The 25,868-nt window shown below is 41.9% G+C and overlaps 1 protein-coding gene across 2 annotated transcripts in view; it reads left to right on the top strand.

The window, feature by feature from the left end:
* ATXN10 (ataxin 10) overlaps positions 1-25,868 on the top strand; it is a 173,036-nt gene that overhangs the window by 26,984 nt on the left and 120,184 nt on the right. For both annotated transcript variants that reach the window (XM_057486289.1, XM_036906593.2), the window contains exons 4-5: positions 11,280-11,376; positions 13,856-14,014. In XM_057486289.1, coding sequence (XP_057342272.1) covers positions 11,280-11,376; positions 13,856-14,014 — 256 coding nt within the window. The remainder of the gene's footprint in view (positions 1-11,279; positions 11,377-13,855; positions 14,015-25,868) is intronic.

Here is a 25,868-nt window from a genome sequence, read left to right as displayed (position 1 = left end):
GAATCTTTCCTAGACTTTTTTGAACATTTTTGCTTCTTGAACTCTTAGCACGAACCGTTTTCCTTTGGACAGAGGTTAATCGTAACATCATATTGAAAAAACATAGAATTCTAACATGATCTCTCTATCCAAGGAAAGGAATTGAAATATTTACAGATAAACTTAAGTCATTGAAGAAGAAAATCTTAATGTAACTATCCAACATACAAGAAGATGTACTAGATTATTGGTCAAAAAATTCTTTTTAATAATAATTCAGCAAATATTTCCCTTTAAATGAGAAATCCCCAGCTGTATTTAAAAATACGATTTGATTTATAAAATTGATTTATACACAGTTCTTAATGTGTAGACTTCTTATGTAAAGTGCGGCATCCTTGTCTAAGTGTTACTACATGCTGCTGTCAGAAGGCAGAAGGGTGGGTGGGGGTGATAGTCTCTGTTTACAGGCCGAGAACCAGGCTAAGTGAGCTGTTAGAGCTGTTGCCGCGCTCGGTTCAGTTCTCATTCTATCCTGTGACTTCTTAGTGTTTTCGCACACAGACTGCTCTGTTTTTTGTTTTTTTTTTTGAGAGGGCATCTCTCATATTTGTTGATCAAATGGTTGTTAACAACAATAAAATTCTGTATAGGGGACTCGATGCACAATCATTAATCCACCCCAAGCCTAATTCTCAACAGTCTCCAATCTTCTGAAGCATAACGAACAAGTTCTTACATGGAGAACAGTGCAAGGGCAGTCATATCACAGAAACTTTTGGTTTTGATCACCCATCATGAACTACAAACAATCAAGTCAGATATGATTATTCGTTTGATTTTTATACTTGATTTATATGTGGATCCCACATTTCTCCCGTATTATTATTGTTATTATTATTATTATTATTTTAAATAAAATGCTGAAGTGGTAGGTAGATGCAAGATAAAGGTAGAAAACATAGTTTAGTGCTGTAAGAGGGCAAATGTAGATGATCAGGTGTGTGCCTGTAGACTAAGTATTAATCCAAGCTAGACAAGGGCAACAAAACATCCACGGATGCAGAAGATTTCTCTCAGAACAGGGGGGGTGAGGTTCTAAGCCTCACCTCTGTTGATCCCCAATTTCTCACCTGATGGCCCCCCTGCGACTGTGCCTGTCTTAGGTTGTTCCTCCCTTGAGGAATCTTACCTGTCTCTGGCTAACCAGTCATCTTCCGGGGCCATACAGGGAAATGTAAAGTTGGTAAGTGAGAGAGAGGCAATATTCCTTGAAAAGGTTAGCTTTTTACTTCTTTGCAGATTTATGCCCTGTGGCTTCTATGCCCTGCATTTGTCTTGAGGTATCTTTACCACTTGGAAGAACTATGATACTCGGTAATTTCGATATGAGGCACGAATTCTACTTAAGGGTTGTAATTAGGAAGGAAGAAGAAAAGCTATAGAAGTAGCAGGCGGAAGAAAACATAGGAGGATTGATTATTTCTTTGACTATCTTCTTGTAGTGTAACATAAGCATGTATAGGTTTTAAACTACTAATTAAATTGCATGCACACATTAACATAATAGGAATACAGCTACATAACCAAAGCAGACCTACAATTACCAGCCATATCCAGTGAAACCAAAAAAACCAGTTAGGCACCCTAGGCATTTGTGAAAACTTATCAATGATATGTGGATATTGTCTAACTGAATTTGAATAGTTTGAGAAAAATCAGACAAATTAAAACAACACATTCCTGGAAACTGTTCACATCCCATATGTTTTTTTTAACAGTAGATAGTCTATAGTCGCAAGATTTTGGAGCGCTGCAACTTGCACTTCTCCCAATTCTTGGTTGAGTTCCAACAGTATATATCCAGTCAAATTTGTTGTTTTACTGTATGCACAGGCCAGCTTAGATATCTCCTTCTTCATTCCCATGGCAAGTCCAGGAACCGGTGGGATGAATGCAGCTACAACTGCAACAGCGCCAGGATCTTTGTTGAAGTTTTTTGATGATCATCTTCTGGAATGACTCTTCCAGAGAATGTTGATGTTGGAAGTTCTTCTTCATATCGTATCTTAATTCTTTTTCTGGGTAGCCAAATTAGGCTTTGATCCTCTGTATAAACACAAACAGACCCTTTGCCCACACTTTGATATGCCCTTTATACCATTGTGAAGAACTTATTGGAGATCACCACACAGGAACTGCTTTTTTTTTTTTTTAAGAGAAAGGAATATTATCAGAAAAATGTATTTCCATGGCTGATCATCTGACATCCTTTAAATGATCAAAATTAAGGATATTTAAAACATGCATTAATCGTTGATTTACAGTTAGTTTTATCCTATCAGGGAGTAATCCCCCTTTCCTTTCTTTTTCTTTTTCTTTTTTTTTTTTTTTTGTTATCATTAATCTACAATTACATGAAGAATATTATGTTTACTAGGCTCTCCCCTATACCAGGTCCCCCCCACAAAACCCTTTACAGTCACCATCCATCAGCATAGCAAAATGTATAATCACTACTTGTCTTCTCTGTGTTGTACAGTCCTCCCCTTCCCCCCCCATTATGCATGCTTATCATAATACCACCTTTCTTCTTCCCGCCCCTTATCCCTCCCTACCCACCCATCCTCCCCAGTCCCTTTCCCTTTGGTAACTGTTAGTCCATTCTTGGGTTCTGTGATTCTGCTGCTGTTTTGTTCCTTCAGTTTTTCCTTTGTTCTTATGCTCCACAGATAAGTGAAATCATTTGGTATTTCTCTTTCTCCGCTTGGCTTATTTCATTGAGCATAATACCCTCTAGCTCCATCCATGTTGTTGCAAATGGTAGGATTTGTTTTCTTCTTATTGTGTATATGTACCACATCTTCTTTATCCATTCATCTACTGATGGACACTTAGGTTGTCTCCAATTCTTGGCTGTTGTAAATAGTGCTGTGATAAACATAGGGGTGCACTGATCTTTCTCATACTTGACTGCTGCATTCTTAGGGTAAATTCCTAAGAGTCGAATTCCTGGGTCAAATGGTAAGTCTATTTTGAGCATTTTGAGGAACCTCCATACTGCTTTCCACAATGGTTGAACTAATTTGCATTCCCACCAGCAGTGTAGGAGGATTCCCCTCTCTGCTCACACCGCCATCTTGGCTCCACCCTCCAGACTGCTCTGTTTTTTGAACAGTAGTAATTTCTTGAGTATTCTCAAGAAATTGATAAGTGTAAGATTTAGTTGGAAAGTGTTTTTAAGGTGTTCTGTATTTAAAAATATTTTTTGTAGCTCCATTTTCTAATAAAACAGAAACCTCAGTTCTCCAATTAGGGGATCAAAATTCAGCAATAAAATAGCCAATTTCACTCTGTTGCATGGCAAGACAGCTGTTTTTGAAGTCTGTGTGTGGTATGGTAATTCTGAAAGAGTTCAGAATGTACTACCTTTTATACTGAAAAATACCGACATGGTGGATACTGTGTCCCTGGCAGAGCTGCAGGGCCGTGTGGGCAGAAGTTGGTTTCTCCGGTAATGATGGATTCCCAAATAAGATGCCAGAGGAAGTGCTGTGCAGACGCTGTGATTAAATGACTATCAGGGCAGAGCGGCCCTCCCCGTGGGCCCGAGTACCTCCCCCACGTGGCGGCTCAGAAATGCTCCGCCTGAAATTATCCTCTTCCTGTCGGGCAACATCACTTCTCCCTCTTGTCGTTTCGTCAGCATGTAGTATGTTCTCCTCTTTTCCACCGTAAGCATATCTTCCCTTGACTCCATGTCCCCCTCACTCCATCATCCCTTTGCTTTATCCCAATTCTACTATAAGAGATTTCTTACTTAGTGTTTACGATAGATGATAAAGAATATTTCATCCTTTCTTTTTCACAGGATTAATTTTTTTCTTCACTGAACCAAGCAGATGATCTAACAAATTTAAAGGAGCAGATTTCCAAAACTTTTATTCATCAGCTTGTCATTCGTGAACGAATTGGTTGGTGGCCTGACTATTCATCGGGCTCCACCAGTCAGAGGGTAGAGCGTTGTGGACCGCCTTTATGTTAGGTGTGTTAAGAGCTGTTCACAATATAGGTAGCTGCAACTGTATCAGTTTAATGTATATGTGTTTTTTTCTACATGAGATTGGTACAACATAAAATTAACCACTTCAAGGTGAACACTTGAGTGGCGTTTAGTTAGTGGCACTCACAGTATTGTGCAGACACCACCTCTGCCTAACTGTACATATCTTCACCCCAAAAGGAAACCCTGTACCCACTGCCCTGAACCCCTGGCTACCACCATCCCACCTCTGTCTGAGTGGATTTAGCTCTGCCGGATTTCTTATATAAATGGAGTCATAGAGCTAGTGATCTTTTGTGTCTCACTTCTTTCACTTAGCACGATTTTCAAGGTTCACCTGCCAGTAGCATGTATCACACTTCCTTTCTTTTTATGACCAATACTGTTCCCTCATGCACGCGCTGCATGTGGTCACCCCTCACCTGCTGATGGACATTTGGGTCATTTGCCCCCTTCGTCTGTTGTCCCACCATGTGGCCCTTTAGAATAGTGCTGCTGTGAGCATGTGTGCACATGTGCTTATCTGAGTGCCTGTACTCAGTTCTTTTGGGTGTATACCTCGCTGTGGAATGGCTGGGTCGGTTTTATATTTCAGCTTTTAAGGAACTGCTGAAATGTCCCACAGCAGCTGCGCAGTTTTGCCTTTTCTCCAGTCAGGCACACGGTTCCCGTTTTTCTGCATCCTTGCCGACATTTGTTTTCCTTCTTCTGGACTGTAGCTGTCCCAGTGGGTGGGAAATGGTATATCATTGTGCTTTTGTTTTTCATTTCCCTAATGACTGGTGATGTTGGCCGTCTCATGTGCTTGTTAACCACTTGTAAGTCATCTTTGGGGAAATGTCTAAGTCCTTTGTCTAGTTTTTAATTGGGTTGTTTTCTTTTTGTTGCTGGGTTGTAAGAGTTCTTTATATATGGTGGATGCTAAGGATTACGTTGAATCTGTAGATCGATTTTGGGGAGAATTGCCATCTTAGGGATATTGAATCTCCCAGTCCATGAATATGGAACATCTCTCTGTTTATTTAGGTCTCCTTTAATTTTCAGTTGTATCAATTTCAATTAGATGACTTGTATTTAGGCAGAGTTGGAAGGATACAACTGAGGCAAGAAGGAATATACACATTCTTCTCAATGTGTAGGTAGCTGCAATTGTATCAGTTTAATGTATATGTGTTTTTTTCTACATAAGATTGGCACAACATAAAATTAACCACTTCAAGGTTTTCTTGAGTGGCCACTTGAGTGGCATTTAGTTAGTGGCACTCACAGTATTGTGCAGACACCACCTCTGCCTAACTGCACATATCTTCATCCCAAAAGGAAACCCTGTACCCACTGCCCTGAACCCCTGGCTACCACCATCCCACCTCTGTCTGTGTGGACGTAGCTCTGCTGGATTTCTTATATAAGTGGAGTCGTAGAGCTAGTGATCTTTTGTGTCTCGCTTCTTTCACTTAGCACGATTTTCTCACGAGCTGCTTGAAAAAGGCAGTTGACGATGTTACTTAATTTTATGGAATTCAACAGTGAAACTTGGATTCAACAAAACAACTTAAAAAAATTTTATAGTCTGTTAGTTCAAACCTAATACCAATCTTTTAAAAAGCATTCTGGTTCCTAATAAAGTGCCTATATTGTGTTTTGACTGCTTCTCTGTGAGAACATTATTCTTGGTAGGTTTTTAGCAGGTATCTGTGCCAGCTTTTTGTTACCACTCTTGAGGTAAAAACTATAATTACATTGTCAAAATAATATTTAGAGTATTATTTTCAGAGAATAATTGCAGTGGTGTGACGAATATATTATACTCATCAAATTTTATGTAAACATAAGCATGAGTTATTTTAATTGAGTTATTGGTGTTGTTTTTGGCCTTTATTCTTTTTTATTCTGTAAAAATAAGGTTGGGATTTTTGAGGGGCTTTGTTACATTTGCAATATTTACATAAAGATCAGTCGATAAGCAGCTTGGTAAAAGTAAACTGTCATTTGTACTTGTCTGGAGTTTTCTTTTCTTGTGTCTCGAATGCTTCAAACCTTTTCCTTCCCAGAACTGTGCCCTGATTCAGAGTGCGAGCTTCTAGTTGCTTCATGAATTGTTGGGTGGGTCACTTGGTTTTCAGACCAGCTTATATTATATTGTTGCTTTTTTGTGTGTTAAATTAATTTAACAAGGATTTGCATGCTAATATTCAGTAACAATATAAATGTCATTTTAAACTGAATTAAAAGTGAAGGTTTTTTTATTAGAAACATTTTGTATAATTTCATTTTAGGGCAGTTTTTAAAAACTCAGAAAAGTGAATAGAAAAACAACATTGCCGTATGCAGTCTACATTAGATAAACACTTGACTTTTTTTAAGTCATTTTTCAATACTTGTATGTATAGGAATTCATGTGTACTTGCAGTTTTGTCTTCTTCTTTATTTTAGATTATAATATGAACTTAATTGAGTTTTGAGGTTCTTGGTTCATCATTTTCTTTGTATACTTTTTTTTATCTCAGTGTTTTGATTTTTGGCCACACCACTTGTTGAGCTGCTGTGAGTGAGTAGCAGAGGCGCATAACACGCTTGTCCTTTTTATCTTTACAGCCCCTGCCTCTGAGGCCTCGGAGCTGCAGCCTGCCCTGCACTCGGCCAGGGCTTGAAGGGACGGCCTAGATCCCGGGAAAGTCTGAGAATGGGGGACGGGACCTGGGGGCTGGATCTGAAGGCCACCCCTTTCCTTTAGCAAAGCAGAGGTCTAGAAAGTTTAGGGCTTCAGAAATCCTTTTGCCCTTACAAATGCCCCCGGGTCGCTGCCTGGTGGGACCTCCTTTAACGGAGCCAGAGCTTCCGTTTCATCTCTCTGGCCTGTGGCCTGCTTCCTGTCCCTGGGGAGGAGCTGCCACGTGTGTTTGCCAGCCTTTCTTCCACCACTGACAAGCTTTGTGCCTGGGGCGAGTTACGTGACCTTCGGAGCTTTGGTTCACTGCGGTGCCAGAGGAGAAATGCGTGCCTGCCTCGCGGGTTGTTGTGGGGATTAGATGAGCGAATGCAGTGATAACACAGTGCCAAGCACCTGGTAAGGTGTTTGAGCAACAAAACACTTTTGTCATTATTACCTCTGCCTCCTCTACGGTTCTCCGTGTGGGGTCCATGCCGGTGTTAATCCTCGGAAGTGTCTTGCTCTGTCCGCTCAGCATCTCATCGCATGCTCTTCCCTCTGCGTGGACTGCCTTGGCCCCAGCAGGACCACTTTAGAAAGAGTTAGCCAATGGTGGGGTGTAGGTACCGACCCCTCGGCGTGGACACCAGGCAGAGCTGGGGCAGGGCCCTGCAGGGCTGAGGCCTGGTCAGGCCCTGGCCTATTAGATGTGGGGTGTGTCCTGAGGAAGGGGCAGGGCCGGGGGTGGGCACGCCGGGATTCATGGCGGTTCTGTGTACCACGAAGTGCAGCAGTGTAGGAAGCGGTTTATGGGTCACGTCGCCGTCCGCGTGGGAACTGGCTGAGCACTGGCCCTCCTTCCAGTGTGCTGCAGCGGTCAGGAACCTTGCCCTCTTCCCTTTGGGCCCCGGTTCTAAGGGAGGGGGCTGTTTCCTGGAGCCTTAATCTCTGTGTCACTCAGCTCAGTGTTGCGTTTTTAGTTTAGCTGGTTATCATATTCAATTTTTTCTTTGGTTAAAATAACTAGTTTGGTTTCCATTTGCCTGATTTGGTGCTGATTAATCTAGCTATCATCATTTTCTAAGGCCTGTGCTTGGTGCCTTCTCTGGTTTTCTCTGCCTCCTCCCCCCTTCCCTTCTTTCCCTCTGCCCGCTCTGCCAGCTGGGGTGCAACCAGGAGCCGGAAACCACACTGTAGCCATTGTTACAGTGGTATTGGTGGAACTTGCTGGAAATCGATTCTAACCCCTTCTATCCTCAGATGACTAGTTTTTCTTTTTAATTACTAATGGGTGTTAAATCTTCTCAAATACATTTTCTACATTACTTGAGATGATCATATGATTTTGTCCTTTACAGGTTAATGTGGTCAGTTATAAATTTTGATTTTCTAATGTTAAAGCAGCTTTCAGTGCAGGTATAAATTCAACTTCATCAGGTTCTATATTACCGGATTCATTTAGTTAGCATATTTTTAGTGTTTTTCACGTGAGCGGTGTCGTTTTCCTTTCTCATACTGTTTGTATTCTGGCTTGGGTATCACAGCTATGCTAGCTTTGTAAAGCTGATTTAAGAGCCTGCTCTCTTTCTATTCCCCGGACAAGTTGTATAAACTGGAATTATTTCTTCCTTGAATGTGAACTGGCCGGTGAAGCCATCTGAATCTAGGATTTTCTTTGTAGGAATATTTTTGACTACCAATTTAGTTTCCTTAGTGTGTTACCTAAGTGGTTTACAGAGGTTTTACAGTCAGTTTTTGTTAGTTATTTTTTAGGGTTTTGTTCATTTCATTTAAATTTTGAAACACATGCTATTTTAGTATCTTCTTGTTTTCTTTTCTGATGTCTGTAACATGTTTTTTTTTCTGATGCCAGTATCCTCTCCTCATTTCTGAGAATTCAGTGTCTTTGTTATTGTGCCTTTTCTCATTTTTGATCAGTCTTTCCAAAGGTGGTCAGTATTGAGATTTTGGAAGACTGGAATGTGGGATTTGTTGAGAGTCTTCATTTTATATTGTTTTCAATATTAATAATTTCTTGCTCTTTATCTTTATTTTCTTCATTTTTTTGGGTGGTTTTGCTAGTGTTTTTGTAATTTGTTGAAGCAAATGCTACACATATTTATTTTCATTGTTCTACTTTCCCAACATATGCATTTTAAAGCTAAAAGTTTTCCTCTGTGTACTGTTTTAGCTGCATCTCAATAGTTTTGGCTTGTTACATTTCTGTTAACATTTGTTTTGAAATATTTAATTTCCATTATGTTTCTTTTTTTGTTCCTATGGGTTACTTAGAAGTATATCTTTTAGTTTTAAATGGTAGATTTGCTAGTTAATTTTAGAATTTATCTCCTCAAAATAATTGCATATAAGCATAATTGCAATCTGGTAAATGAACACTATCTGTATATCAGTCCTTTAAAATTTGTTGAGAGTTGTCTTTTGCTCCAATATCTGGTGAAATAATTGTTTTACAATATGCTCTATGTCCTTGAGAAGACTGGATGTTCTGGTTTTTAAAATAATTTTTTCCTTTTTTATTAATAACTTCATATATAATTACTAAGTAGATATTCTGATAAGCATGAGACAACACTCTTACCATATTGGATTGAGACAATCACAGGGGTAAATCCAGAATTGTGATACTTTATAAGTGTGTAACTTTGGTCAGATTACTTATAACTTTTGTGAGTTTTGATTTCTTGTGCTCTATCTAAGGACAAAAGTACCTGTCTCAATAGTAAGATTCTTAGTAAGGATTTATATAGTAAGCAGTCAAGGTTTCCATTTACTGTCTCTGACCACAGGAGCAAACACATATTTTCATTTAACATTTGGAAACCTGGCGTTTTAGATTAGTATTTATCAAGTCCATATTGTGTACTGTGCTGGTAAAGAGAGTGGCCAGAGGAGCATTTGTGTTCCCTGCCGCGTGCTCAGCCATGTTAGTGAGCTCACATTTCATCCCTGCAGTAACTCTGCAAAATAGATATTATCTGAATTTTATGGTGAGGAAATTGGATCTCACAAAGGTTAAATAACTTGCGCAGGTTCACACTAAGTTGGGAATTAGCTTAGATCTTTTTTGGGGGTCAATAAGCAGTTTTATTTTACTGTTGTATGTGTTTTTTAAACAGACTATTTCTTAGAGCAGTTGTAGGTTGATAGCAAAATTGAGAAGAAGGCATAGAGATTTCTCAGGTGTCTCCTACCCCCACATATGCACAGCCACACTGACTGCCAACCTCTGGTGCCAGCGCAGTGCATTTGTTACATCACAGTTGCCCGAAGTCCACAGTCTGCGGGTTTGGACAAATGTAATGACCTGTGTCCACTGCCCTGAAGCCGTCTGTGCTCTGCCTAGTCATCTCCTCCCCTGCTCCTGGCAACCGTGGGTCTTGTTTTAGCGTCTCTGCTGTTTTGTCTTCTCTGGAATGTCACCGAGTTGGAATCCCACAGTATGCAGCCCTTCAGTTTGGCTTCTTTCACTCAGTAATATGCGCACCTTCTTCCACGTCTTCTCATGGCTCGATAGCTCATTTCTTTTTAGTGCTAAATAATATTCCATTGTCTAGAGACCACAGTTTATCTGTTCACCTGCTGAAGGACATCTTAGTTGTTGCCAAGTTTTGGCAATTTCAGATAAAGCTGCTATAAACATTCACATGTAGGGTTTTGTGTGGACATAAGTTTTCAGTTACATTGGGTAAATACCAGGGAGTGTGACTGCTGGATTGTACGCTGAGAGTGTGAGCATTCCTGTTGTTCCACATCCTCGCATATAGCATTCTGTCAGCATTCTGGATGTTGCCCAATATTCTGCAGCTCTATTTGGTGAAATATTCCAAGTATGTCAATTATGTTGTCATTAAATCTTACTCAAGTCTTTTAAATGTACTGATATTTTTGTCTACTTGTTCTGGAAGTTACTGAGAGAGGTGTTATTACCGAATTTAATTGTGAATTTTTCTGTTTCCGCTACACTTCTGCCAGTTTTTCTCTTGTGTGTATTTGAGGCCATATTATTAGGTGATTCCAATTTTAAAAGGTTGTATCTTTCTGGTGAGTTAAGGTATTCTTAAATGACTTAAAAAAAATCTCCAATAATACTTTTTGCTTTAAGGTATATTTTGTCTGGTTTTAAGAGGGGTGTGACCTCCTTTTAGGCTGGTATTTGCCTAGTATACCTTCTTACATTCCTTAGTGTAGAATATTTCTATAGCCTTATGTTAGATACCTGTGTTAAATGGCATGTAGTTAGTTGGGTTTTTAAAAATCCAGTCAAAGAGGAATTCTCTTTCAATTGGAGCACATATTCCAGTTGTGAAATACGAATTACAGGCATATTCGTCTTTACATTTACAACCTTTTTAAGAAATTCTGTGTAGAACGCACTGATGTGGTAAGGCATTTTAAATTGAATGTCATGCCCAAAGTTTCATTGTGGAAAAAGACTTTTATAGTTAAAAGAAGATAATGGAAATGTCCTGCTTAATAAAACATGAAATAGTTCTTATTAAGATGCATTTCTTCAGTGTGTTAAAAACTGTTTTAATCAATGTCATTTTTGCTTTTGTGAACCCTCAGCTTTCCGTTGTGGCCTGCAGTTTGTAGGCAACATTGCCTCTCGGAATGAAGATTCCCAGTCTATTGTCTGGGTGCATGCTTTCCCAGAACTCTTCTTGTGAGTAAGAGTTTTTCTACCTTTTCTATCATGGTTATATCATGCCATTCATATCAAGTCCAAAACCAGGAAAAACTACCCTTTGGTACCAAAATTGAGGGTATTGGTTGTTCTTGGTGTGTCTAGGTTCAGTATTGGCTGGGAGAGGATGTGGGGGAGGCTCCCAGGGTTCTGGGAACGTTTTGTACCTTGATCTGGGTGGTGGTATATACATATCTAATAATTTATTGGGCTGTACACTTAAGATTTCTGCCCTTTGGTATATGTCAGTTTTACTTTAAGAAAATGAAAGTTTGGGTTAAAGTAAGAAATATTGTTAAGGACGTAAAAATTTATAAGAAAAAAGTTCCTAAGAAAAAAAGCTGCCTGTGCTTGAGCTACAAGGCTGTGGTTTAAAGCAGTTTAGACACAGATCTAGGTTCGTTTCCCTGCTTTCACACACATTAGATATGTTTGTTTACGTATGCAACTGATGTGTTAGTGCCATCATAAATTTATTAGGCTTTTTATTTTTGTGTACTAAGAGAGAAAACTAAAAAAGGACATAGGGTTAAAGTACATTATATTTTGTTCAAGACTGTGTTTGTAATGAAAAACAATTTCTCATTCAAAAACCATTTGTTGACTATAATAGAATAAAAGCATCCAGTTGACAAGAAAAAGCCATAAAACATTGAAGTCTGGGCAGTGAATTAATCATTATTTATTCACTGAGTACTTATATTCTCAGCACAGGGCTGCATGTTTTGGTAGATATGGAGAACTGTAAGATGTGGGCAGCCCATCTGTTTATCTACGTTGGTTCATTGTACTTTTCCCAGTGGTTTACTGCTTTGTTTTGACCACTCTGTTCGTTCATAAGAAATCGAGCATTGAGATTAAGGGTGAGCAAGCAGGTAGGTAGTAAGAAAGGCACTGTCTGGAAGGAGGAAGCCTGGCTTCTCCTTCAAGCCAGGCTCTGTTGCCAATGAATGGGGTGTCTCTGTTGGGGGCTACAATATAAGCAGCAGAGCAGGAGCTATTGTTTGAATGCCCTGAGCTGGGAATTTCTTGTATATTATCCCTGGCCTGTGCAGCAGCTCTGCAGGGCGGCGGTCCTGTCCCTGTTTGGAGAGATTACTGCCAGTAAATGGTGTAGCTAGAATATAAACCCCCTGCTGCTGTCTGGATCCAAAGTCCACACTCTTTTTAAATACCAGCTGCCTAAATTCTGTGCTGCCTTCCCTGGTTGTATAGGATTTCTGGGCTCACCTGTGAAGTATGGGTTAGGATCAGGTAAACTCTGATGTTACCTCTAGCTCACTGAGTCTGTAACTGACTCAAATTCCTGTACATAATTAGAGTTGAAGGGGTAAAATCTTTATGATTAACAATAAGAGCTTAAGTGGAAGGGAAGACTTGTGGAACTCAGGCTAAAGAAATAGAAATTACTCATTTTTGAGAATTAATTTCTTTAAAACATTTTGCACCCTGCTGTCTGTCAGGTCTGAGCTAGATGGGTGTGGAATATGGATCATTTAGATATATTCATCACTCCCCAAAAGCCCATGCTTTGGTGGGGAAATAAAGGAACAGGTAGGCACACTGTAGTGTAAGAACTGACCTGACTGGGATAAATTCAAGTGTCATGGAAACCAGAGGAGAGGCTTTGAGCAGGGCAGTCAGAGAGGTCAGGAGGGTTTGCATGGTAATTTTACATGCATTATCAAATCTGAGCCCCCAGAAGCCTGTGAGACAGGCTGAGGAGGTCTTGTAATTGTATTCCATTTTCATACCAGAAAATGCTGAAAGAGGTTATGTGACTTCACTCTATATGTGTTCATAAGACAAATATAACCAAATTTGAATTCCTGCTTTGGCAGGAACTGGCTTTTTGCCCTTGGCCAAGTAAAGTCAACACATTTTTATCTGTAATATAAGGATAATATGTACTCCAGAAGAGTATTATGAAGTATAAGTGGAAAAAAAGCAAGTCTAATTGACAGTCAGTGTATCAGTGGCCTTTCGAAGATGACACAGCTGATAGGTAGACAAGCTAGGACTTACCTTGAGGCTCTTGACTCCTGGTTCTATTTCTTGCCCTTAGGCATTCTGTCCCTTATAACTATTAAAGGAAAGAGGTATCATTTAATGCCTTTTGATTTTTCTTTTTTAACAAGAATGAACACTTTAACGCTTTATAAATATAATCATTTTATCTTTTTCTTTAATCAGATATTTGTTTTTTTGCTTCTGAGTCATATGTCAACTGTAACTTTAATACTGAATACTTTGTGTTGCAACTGACTTTAACTGACGTTATATTTGCTATTTTTACAGTAAATAATGTGCTTGTTTCAAAGTGTTCTACTTCTTCATTAGGTCCTTAAAAATATCTGTATGTGCTGAATTTGTTAAAGGGATTATTATTATTTATGTGTTATAATCATATTTTATTATGTTGCTAAATTGGGCTAATGCTCATTTCTTTATTTGGAAGGTCTTGCTTAAATCATCCAGACAAAAAAATTGTTGCCTACTCATCGATGATTTTGTTCACATCACTTAATTCTGAAAGAATGAAAGAACTGGAAGAAAACCTCAATATTGCAATTAATGTCATAGAAGCTCACCAAAAGCAGCCTGAGTCAGAATGGCCGTAAGTATTTTGCTAGAAATTTGATTGCTTAAGAACATCCTGACAGATCACTTTCCTGTGGAGGTTTTAAGTGAAAGATTGAACTATAATAATTGAGTGATATGTTAAAAGTTAACATATGTTGACACAATAAGAAGTGTTTCTCAGTTTTCTCCGCGGAACCTGGGGCCCTGTGGAAGAGGTGAAGTGAGGTTTGAGCTGGGCCTTGAAGGATCGGGAGTGTCCTTTAGGTGGGTGAGGAAAGGAGGGTATGCCTAGCGCAGGACACCGCACAGCATGAGAGCGCACAGGCACTTGTGGAGTTCACCGATCACACTGCCGCGGCTGCGGTAGGTGGGACGTTCACAATCTCAGATTGGTATGTGTCTTGTGGGCATCTGTTTGGAGGAGAAATTCCCCAATGTTCCAATTGTACACATTTACATTATGCATCATTTTTCTGTGGTTGCTTATAAGATTCTTCCCTGTCTGTTCAGAAGTTTAATTATGCTGTCTTGGCATGGATTTCTTTGGGTTTATCCTATTTGGGGTTCTTCAGCTTCTTGAATCTATCAGTTCATATCTCCACATTTGGGAAGTTTTTGGCCATTATTTGTTTTGAATACTTTTTCAGCCCACACTCCTTCTTCTCTCCTTCTGGGACTCCATGTCAGGCCACAGCAAGGCCAAGGCTGAGGGTGACTGTGATCATGAAGACACAGCAGGCTACTTTTAGACTTAGCCAGCTTGTCACTTACATGGACAGGGAAGAGAAGAGTAAGCCACGTCCCTGTGATCCTTGTGCCACACTCCAAAAAAGGGGCTGGATGAGTGGAATGATGTAAGATGCCCTATTGCTGAAGGGCCACTTCTTGATGCTTGGAGCTGGGGTGGGCTGGAAAGCCCCATGTCCCATCAGGCCTGTCTCAGGACAGCCTTCCAAGGGGCTAGGAGAGCCTCAGAAGCCTTAGAGCACCATCGTCTCGAGTTCCGGGAGGCTCACCAAGTGTGGAGCTCCTGCCTGGGTGGCCTGTGCAGTTGTGCGTGAGGTTGGCGGGACGTGGTGGAGCAGTGCCCTGTGCTCTGCTGGTATCAGGGCTGCTCTGCTGTTACCCCAGAGGTCCCTCAGGCTCTGCAGTTTGTTTGTTTGTTTGTTTGTTTTGCAGTCTGTTCTCCCTCTTACACCAGTACCACCTCACTGCCTTGATTACTATAGCTTTGTATAACTTTTGAAATTGTGAACTCTGTGTCTTTCAGTGTTGCTCTCTTCCAAGATTTTTTTTGGCTTTTCTGGGTCCCTTGCATTATGGACTAATTTTAGGTTCAGCTTTTCAGTTTGTTCAGAAAAGCAGCTGGAAGTTTGTTAGGGAGTACATGAAACTGTAGGTCAATTTGGGGGATATTGCCATTTTAACTAGATTAAATTTTCTAATTGATGAAAAGGGGATATCTTTCCATTTACTTAGGCCTTTAATTTCTTCAGTGATGTTTTGTAAATTTTTCTAGTGTTGTAAGTCTAGCATTTCTTTAGTTAAGTTTATTCTAAGTATTTTATTCTTTTTGGTGCTATTGTAAAATGGAACTATTTTCTTAATTTCATTTGTGGATGGCTAATTGCTAGTTTATAGAAATACAATTGATTTCTGTATATTGATTTTATATCCTGTAAGCTTGCTGAACTCTTTATTAGTTTTAATAGGTTTTTTTTAGGATTTTTTTTTGTATACAGGATCATGTCATCCGCAAATAGATATAGTTTTACTTTTTTCAGTCAAGTTGCCTTTTATTTCTTTTTCTTATCTAATTGCTTTGACTAGAAATTCTAGTACAATGTTGAATAGAAGTGGTGAGAGCAGAAATCTGTGTCTTATTCCAGTTCTTGAGGGCAAAGCTCTCAAGTCTTTCACCATAGAGTTTGATGATAGCTGTGGGTTTTTCATGGGTATCTTTTATCAGGAAAAAGAACGTTCCTTCTACTTTTAGTTGTTGAATGTTTTTATCCTGAAAGGGCATTAGATTTTATCAAGTGCTTTTTCTGCATCTATTGAGGTTTTTGTTCTTTATCCTATTACTGTAGTATATTACAGTGATTAATTTCGTTTTATTTTAAAACAACTTTTCATTCCCACTCTCTTATGGTATATAATCATTTTTATATATTTCTGAATTAGCCTCATATTTTGTTGGACATTTTTTTGTCTATGCTGATAAGAAATACTGATCTGGAGTTTTCTTTTTTTGAGATGTTTTTGTCAGGTTTTAGTATCAGGTTAATACTGGCCTTACAGAATGAGTTGAAAAGTGTGCCTTTCTCTTCTGTTTTGCCTTGTGTTACTTTTGGGAGGAGTTTTGAAAGATTGGTGTTAATTCTTTAAATATTTGGTAGGCTTTACCAGTAAAGCCATCTGGTCCTGGCATTTTCCTTGTGAAAGTTTCCTGATCACTAATTTAGTCTCTCCTTGTTCGGGGTCTGTGCAGATTTACTTCTTGGGTCAGTCTTGGTAGTTTGTGTCTTTCTAGGAGTCCATTTGGCCTATGAGTCTAATTGTTGGCACACAGTTATTTATAGTATTCCCTTAGAATCCTCCTTATTTATGTAAGGTTGGCAGAAACTTACGTAAGGCTGCACTCTTCATTCCTGATTTTAGTAATTTTAGTCTTCTGTTTTGGGGTGCTATAGCTAAAGATGTGTCAGTTTTCCTGCTCTTTTCAGAGAACCAATTTTTTATTTCATTGATTTTTTAAATTAATTTTTTATTCTGTATTTTACTTATTTCTGCTGTAATTCTCATATCGTTCCTTATACTTTGGGTTTAGTTTGCTATTTTTCTTGTTTCTTAAGAGGTCTTCCTTTTTTATATAGGTGTTTATAAATTTCTTTGTAAGAGCTGTTAGCAGTATCTCGTATTTTGGTATGTTGTGTTTTCATTTTTATTCATCTCAAATTATGTTCTAATTTCTCTGGTGATATTTTGTTTAATTCATTTAGGAGTTTGTTGTTTAGTTTCTCAGATTTGTGTATTTCCTAAATTGTCCTTTCGTTACTGGTTTCTAATTTCATTCCACTGTGGTTGGAGAACAGTAATTTCATTCTTCTCGAACACATTGAGGCTTATTTTATAGCCTGACATCTGGTCTCTAATGGAGAATGTTCCATGTGCACTTGAGAGCATTGTGTGTTCTGTTTTTGGTGGAGTGTCCTGTAGATGTCTGTTGGGTCCACTTGACTTATTGTGTTGTTCAAGTCTTCTATTTACCTGATGGTCTTCTGTCTAGTTGTCTAGACTTCATTACTGACAGTGGATTATTTTGTTTATCCCTTCAAGTCTATTAGTTTTTGCTTCACTTATTTCAGCTCTGTTGTTAGGTAATATATGTGTTTGTAATTGTTACAACTTCTTGAGGAACTGACCCTTTTATCATTATAAAATTCATCAAGAGTTTTGTTGTTTTTAATAATGCTTCTCTCCTGTTTTAGTTAAAATCTGTTTTTATGCATGTTTCCACATAGTGGTCAATGGGTTTAGGGCACAGATGGTCAACTGGGTGGGATTCACTTGCATTTCAAAGGCGAGGTAGGAGCTTTTAGTTTTGGCCTTTCAGTGTAAACTTTATTGTTCTGTTGAAATTATACCTGATTTTAAATAATTTATTTTCTAAACATTCATTTGTATTTGAATTACCACTTGCACACAAACAGAAGTTGGTACATGAAAATATGATAGCGTGCTTGATCTAGAAGACCTCCCTCAGTATGCAAATGTTTTGTAAATATGAGGGATGAATCAGAGTCAGCTTGCTTAGAGAAATTTTCTGTAAGTAGCAGAATTCTGTTTCATTCTGTTGAGTACCTTGGATGTATATTTTAACCATTTGCAATTTTTTAGCAGCAGCATTGTATAAAGGGTAAAAGGTCATAAAGGGCAGAATTTTCAATCTACTTCAGGATAGCTCAAGTTAAAATATCCAAGGTCACTAGATGGAATTAGACAGGAAAAGGGGTGGAGGGTAGTAATAGTCAGCTGATGTCTTCTGCAGGCAGGACCCTGAATACTTTGATTTATCTGAGAGGAACTCTACATTTGGCAAACAAAAACGGGGTCACAAAATATCTAGAGGCTGCCAACAAAATTGTTACCTTGCTAAATATGAACCCTTCCCTGAAAATTAGAGAAAGCCTACTTTTTGCCATCCCACTTCCTAACTTTACAGGGTAACTGTGACATCAGCACCTTGATTTGTAAGCGTTGCTTTTCTATAATCACATTTCAATGGTGAATTCCAAGATTAAACCGAGGCGCTCTGCCCCTGGCTGCTGGGGTGGGTCAGTTCTGGCCCCAGAGGTAGAAAGTAGTAGATGAAAAGCCAGACCTCCTGTGGCCTTCGCGAGGGGGCCGCGCGCACGTGAGACGCAGGATTTAGGGAAGTGCCATACTCCTCGGGTTTTCTTTTTGTAAAATAAATGTGTTTCTCTAACCCCCCTTCCACCCTGACTTCTGCCTTTGATAGATTCTATTTGCATCTCCCACAAACATTTTCTTCTATTTTCCATAAAGTTGGAGTATTATTTGAGTATTACTTATAGTCTCTAAATGTCCTTGTGGCATTTTAGGTTTCAGATTAGTGGAAGGAACCCCACCTTCCCCATATAATATTAGCACATAATTTCTGAGTTTACAGATTGTAGTTCTGCGAAAGAATTTAATCAATATTTGAAGTCTGTAATTTAGAGAATATTGAACATAATTGGGTCTCTTCTCCTTATAAATATCTTCATCTTTGGTTTACCTTGAGTAGATTTGGTAAGAAAGTAAATGCAATGAATTCTGTGTGAAAGTTGAGAATTTACTTGTAACTTTATGCAGCCCACTAGAATGGAGTGTATATTATATTTAGACAAACAATCCCAACAATTAGCACATAAAAACTTAGACATAATTGACAACATTTAAATTACCATCTAAAAGTTGCAAGAGGAAACCTACCTTCCATTGGCTGTCCATCATTATTGCTTCATGCGTGTAGTATTATTTGTTGTCAGTGTTACATATTAAATGTATGTTATAGGTCATCACACAAAGAAATCCAGTTGTTAGTATGGATATCTACACAGGACACCTTTTTCTGCCTGTGTTTGTAAAATGGATATGAGTGACAGTTGTTCTTATCCTCTAAATAGTTCTAAAGTTAATGTGAAAATGGCACTATCTTTACCCACTCAGCATTGTTCCCTATTTGCTAAATGAAAGGAAGAGTGAGGGAATTTTACCCCTCATCATTTTGAACTGAAGGCAACAAGCAGAGTCAGACCCTCACTCAGGTGTTAAGTCTGCCTGAAACTTCTTTCTAGAGAGGCTGCTTGCTCAAAGGGCAAACTTTAAATAGGGTAACATTCTAGGAGGAACCATGGAAGTCAGGAAACCGGGTGCTGGTTTTGGCTTTCAGGTTCCCTGGGCCCAGTGTGTGGGGTGGTGGGGAGAGAAGGGCAGGCAGGGGAGCTGTTTGGGTTTGAGGAGCCAGGTGGCGGGGCAGTGTGGGGCGCTGTGCTGGGGCCCTGCTCGGCTAAGGTGCCAGCGCACACCTGCACAGGAGCACCTGGTGGTGCAGCATGCCAGCGGCAGCGGGGGAGGCCTTCCTGGGACCGAAGGGGAGGGGGTAACCATGCCCGAAGGTGTTACCAGGAAGTCCAGCCGGGGGGATCTCCCTGTGCACGAGGTGAGGCCTTAGCCTGAGAGAGGGTTCTGAACTCTGACCAAGAAGGAATTCATGAGCAGGTACAGGCAGAGAGTAGTTCACTAAGGCAAAGTCTGCACTGAAGGAGGGAGTGTGGGCGTGCTCCAGAGGCGAGCAGCTGGTGGGGCCCGGGTTGGGTGGTCGAAAGCCAGAGTTTCAGTAGGGGTGGAATATTCATCAGGATGGATGGGGCTTTCTCAGAATAGGGAAGGGATTTCTGGGAAATAGGGTGATGCCCTCTTTTTGTCCTTAGATGCTCTGCCTTGGAACTGTCATAGTGCCAAGGGGTGTGATTTTTAGTATGGTAATGAGTATATAATGTATTCGGAGGTGAAGTCAAGGTCAGCTTCTCTGTATTGGAACCAGCCAATTTTGGCAGGTCTATTATCTACCCCCTCCCTCCCCACATCCCTCAGAACAGTTTACAGGGAATGGTTAGAATGTAAGTAAGCATCTAGCTCAATGTAAACACCAGCCAAAGTCCCCGGCCCCCTCTCTCTGCTCATGTCTGGTCATTTACCTGCTGTAACAAAGGGGCTGGGGTGGGAAGAGAGTATGAGGCAGGCCCGTGGGGAGGAGCCTCCCTTGGCAACGTTTAGTCTGTGACGTGATCTGAGGTGCTGGAGCCTGCATTGTAGGTTTTAGAGAACCTGCATTATTGGGTCCCTGAGTCGCCATGATAGATGGTGACATTAATTCATCTTTTGTTTCTATTTTCCCTTACCTGTCTGAGAAGAGAGGCAGAGATCTGTGATTCGGTGTTTTGGAGGAGTGCCTGGACTTGGCCCACCCAGCTGAGATGAAACTCACCCACTGTCCATTGCAGACTGATGAGCCAGGGTTACCCAAATGGTTGTCCCACCAGCATGTGGCAGGATGTCTGTTAAGCAGAAATACATTTGAGATTAGTTTGCCTGGATATATTACTTAAATTGCAAATTTAAATTTGTGGGGATAGCTAATACATACATATAGTTCAGGTACCAGAATGTTTTTCCCTCCACTGTCCACCTGGTTCCTCCAACCCCATTCCCTAAACAGGTAAGCTGCTGTTTCTTCCTTCCCACCGCACTGTTGTGCCTCTTGCTTTGTTTCACTAGATAATGTATTTTGAGATCTTTCCATACCAGCATATAAAGTACTTCTCATTCTTTTGTCTTCCATTGTATGAATATACCATGATTAATTTAATCAGTCCCTTATTGGTGAACATGTAGGTTGTTTCCAATGTCTCATAACTACAAACTGCTGCGGTGAATAGCTTTGTTCTTACATATGTCATCCTGCCTGTGAGCAAGTGTGACTGGAAGTAAACTCATTAGTGCAGTCACTGAGTCAAAGGGAATGTGCTTTTCCAATTTTGACAAACATGTCCTAGTTGTCATTCATAGACGTGATACCAATGTACACCCTCACAGACGTGGTACCAGTGTACACCCTCACAGACGTGGTACCAGTGTACACCCTCACAGGCGTGGTACCAGTGTACACCCTCACAGATGTGGTACCAGTGTACACCCTCACAGACGTGATACCAGTGTACACCCTCACAGGCGTGGTACCAGTGTACACCCTCACAGACGTGATACCAGTGTACACCCTCACAGGCGTGGTACCAGTGTACACCCTCACAGACGTGGTACCAGTGTACACCCTCACAGACGTGGTACCAGTGTACACCCTCACAGATGTGGTACCACTGTACACCCTCACAGGCGTGGTACCAGTGTACACCCTCACAGATGTGGTACCAGTGTACACCCTCACAGACGTGATACCAGTGTACACCCTCACAGGCGTGGTACCAGTGTACACCCTCACAGACGTGGTACCAGTGTACACCCTCACAGGCGTGGTACCAGTGTACACCCTCACAGACGTGGTACCAGTGTACACCCTCACAGACGTGGTACCAGTGTACACCCTCACAGATGTGGTACCAGTGTACACCCTCACAGACATGATACCACTGTACACCCTCACAGACGTGGTACCAGTGTACACCCTCACAGACGTGGTACCAGTGTACGCCCTCACAGATGTGGTACCAGTCTACGCCCTCACAGACGTGGTACCAGTGTACGCCCTCACAGATGTGGTACCAGTCTATGCCCTCACAGACGTGGTACCAGTGTACACCTTCACAGATGTGGTACCAGTGTACACCCTCACAGATGTGGTACCAGTCTTCGCCCTTACAGATGTGGTACCAGTGTACACCCTTACAGATGTGGTACCAGTGTACACCCTCACAGATGCACCAGTGTACACCCTCACAGATGTGGTACCAGTGTACACCCTTACAGATGTGGTACCAGTGTACACCCTCACAGATGTACCAGTGTACACCCTCACAGATGTGGTACCAGTCTACACCCTCACAGATGTGGTACCAGTGTACACCCTTACAGATGTGGTACCAGTGTACACCCTCACAGATGTGGTACCAGTCTACACCCTCACAGATGTGGTACCAGTGTACACTCTTACAGATGTGGTACCAGTGTACACCCTCACAGATGTGGTACCAGTGTACACCCTCACAGATGTGGTACCAGTCTACACCCTCACAGACGTACCAGTGTACACCCTTACAGATGTGGTACCAGTGTACACCCTCACAGTTGTGGTACCAGTGTACACCCTCATAGGCGTGGTACCAGTGTACACCCTCACAGATGTGGTACCAGTCTACACCCTCACAGATGTGGTACCAGTCTACACCCTCACAGACGTGGTACCAGTGTACACCCTTACAGATGTGGTACCAGTGTACACCCTCACAGTTGTGGTACCAGTGTACACCCTCATAGGCGTGGTACCAGTGTACACCCTCACAGATGTGGTACCAGTCTACACCCTCACAGACATGGTACCAGTCTACACCCTCACAGATGTGGTACCAGTCTACACCCTCACAGATGTGGTACCAGTGTACACCCTCACAGATGTGGTACCAGTCTACACCCTCACAGATGTGGTACCAGTGTACACCCTCACAGATGTGGTACCAGTCTACGCCCTCACAGACGTGGTACCAGTGTACGCCCTCACAGATGTGGTACCAGTCTATGCCCTCACAGACGTGGTACCAGTGTACACCTTCACAGATGTGGTACCAGTGTACACCCTCACAGATGTGGTACCAGTCTTCGCCCTTACAGATGTGGTACCAGTGTACACCCTTACAGATGTGGTACCAGTGTACACCCTCACAGATGCACCAGTGTACACCCTCACAGATGTGGTACCAGTCTACACCCTCACAGATGTGGTACCAGTGTACACCCTTACAGATGTGGTACCAGTGTACACCCTCACAGATGTACCAGTGTACACCCTCACAGATGTGGTACCAGTCTACACCCTCACAGATGTGGTACCAGTGTACACCCTTACAGATGTGGTACCAGTGTACACCCTCACAGATGTGGTACCAGTCTACACCCTCACAGATGTGGTACCAGTGTACACTCTTACAGATGTGGTACCAGTGTACACCCTCACAGATGTGGTACCAGTCTACACCCTCACAGATGTGGTACCAGTCTACACCCTCACAGACGTACCAGTGTACACCCTTACAGATGTGGTACCAGTGTACACCCTCACAGTTGTGGTACCAGTGTACACCCTCATAGGCGTGGTACCAGTGTACACCCTCACAGATGTGGTACCAGTCTACACCCTCACAGATGTGGTACCAGTCTACACCCTCACAGATGTGGTACCAGTCTACACCCTCACAGACGTGGTACCAGTGTACACCCTTACAGATGTGGTACCAGTGTACACCCTCACAGTTGTGGTACCAGTGTACACCCTCATAGGCGTGGTACCAGTCTACACCCTCACAGATGTGGTACCAGTCTACACCCTCACAGACATGGTACCAGTCTACACCCTCACAGATGTGGTACCAGTCTACACCCTCACAGATGTGGTACCAGTGTACACCCTCACAGATGTGGTACCAGTCTACACCCTCACAGATGTGGTACCAGTGTACACCCTCACAGATGTGGTACCAGTCTACGCCCTCACAGACGTGGTACCAGTGTACGCCCTCACAGATGTGGTACCAGTCTATGCCCTCACAGACGTGGTACCAGTGTACACCTTCACAGATGTGATACCAGTGTACACCCTCACAGATGTGGTACCAGTCTTCGCCCTTACAGATGTGGTACCAGTGTACACCCTTACAGATGTGGTACCAGTGTACACCCTCACAGATGCACCAGTGTACACCCTCACAGATGTGGTACCAGTCTACACCCTCACAGATGTGGTACCAGTGTACACCCTTACAGATGTGGTACCAGTGTACACCCTCACAGATGTAACAGTGTACACCCTCACAGATGTGGTACCAGTCTACACCCTCACAGATGTGGTACCAGTGTACACCCTTACAGATGTGGTACCAGTGTACACCCTCACAGATGTGGTACCAGTCTACACCCTCACAGATGTGGTACCAGTGTACACTCTTACAGATGTGGTACCAGTGTACACCCTCACAGATGTGGTACCAGTCTACACCCTCACAGATGTGGTACCAGTCTACACCCTCACAGACGTACCAGTGTACACCCTTACAGATGTGGTACCAGTGTACACCCTCACAGTTGTGGTACCAGTGTACACCCTCATAGGCGTGGTACCAGTGTACACCCTCACAGATGTGGTACCAGTCTACACCCTCACAGATGTGGTACCAGTCTACACCCTCACAGATGTGGTACCAGTCTACACCCTCACAGACGTGGTACCAGTGTACACCCTTACAGATGTGGTACCAGTGTACACCCTTACAGTTGTGGTACCAGTGTACACCCTCATAGGCGTGGTACCAGTCTACACCCTCACAGATGTGGTACCAGTCTACACCCTCACAGACATGGTACCAGTCTACACCCTCACAGATGTGGTACCAGTCTACACCCTCACAGATGTGGTACCAGTGTACACCCTCACAGATGTGGTACCAGTCTACACCCTCACAGACGTGGTACCAGTGTACACCCTTACAGATGTGGTACCAGTGTACACCCTCATAGGCGTGGTACCAGTCTACACCCTCACAGATGTACCAGTGTACACCCTCATAGACATGATACCACTGTACACCCTCACAGCCATGGTACCAGTGTACACCCTCACAGACGTACCAGTCTACACCCTCACAGATGTGGTACCATCTACACCCTCATAGACATGATACCACTGTACACACTCATAGATGTGGTACCAGTGTACACCTTCATAGACATGATACCACTGTACACCCTCACAGATGTACCAGTGTACACTCTCACAGACATGGTACCACTGTACACACCCTCACAGACGTGGTACCAATGTACACCCTCACACATGGTACCAGTGTACACACTCACGGATGTGGTACCACTGTACACCCTCACAGACGTGGTACCACTGTACACCCTCACAAACATGGTACCAGTGTACACCCTCATAAATGTGGTACCACTGTACACCCTCACAGAGGTGGTATCACTGTACACCCTCACATACATGGTACCAGTGTACACCCTCACAGACATGGTACCAGTGTACACCCTCACAGACGTGGTGCCAGTGTACACCCTCACATACATGGTACCAGTGGATACCCTCACAGGTGTGGTACCACTGTACACCCTCACAAACATGGTACCAGTGTACACCCTCACAGACATGGTGCCAGTGTGCACCCTCATACACGTGGTACTACTGTACACCCTCACAGAGGTGGTATCACTGTACACCCTCACAGGCGTGGTACCACTGTACACCCTCACAGATGTGGTACCAGTGTACACTGTCACAGACGAGGTACCAGTGGACACCCTCACAGATGTGGTACCAGTGGACACCTTCACAGACATGGTACCAGTGGACACCCTTCTTGGCAGGTTTTGAGAGTGCCTGGTGTTCTCCGTCGCTGCTCACAAAGTGTGCTCTCAGAGTTTGGATTTGTCAATCCTGTCAGCATTTAAAATCGTGTCATTGTAGTTTTATTTTGTTTTTTTCTTGTTATGAGGTTAAGCATCTTTTTTATGTTCAAGAGCCTATTTCTTTATGTGCATTCTCGTTTTCTTTACCCATTTTTCTATTAGGATGTCAGTCCTTTCCT

Source organism: Manis pentadactyla, chromosome 10 (genome assembly GCF_030020395.1).
Source record: "Manis pentadactyla isolate mManPen7 chromosome 10, mManPen7.hap1, whole genome shotgun sequence".
Lineage (NCBI taxonomy): Eukaryota > Metazoa > Chordata > Mammalia > Pholidota > Manidae > Manis > Manis pentadactyla.
The sequence above is the reverse complement of the archived record's forward strand: the minus strand, read 5'-3'. Positions and strand labels throughout refer to the sequence as shown.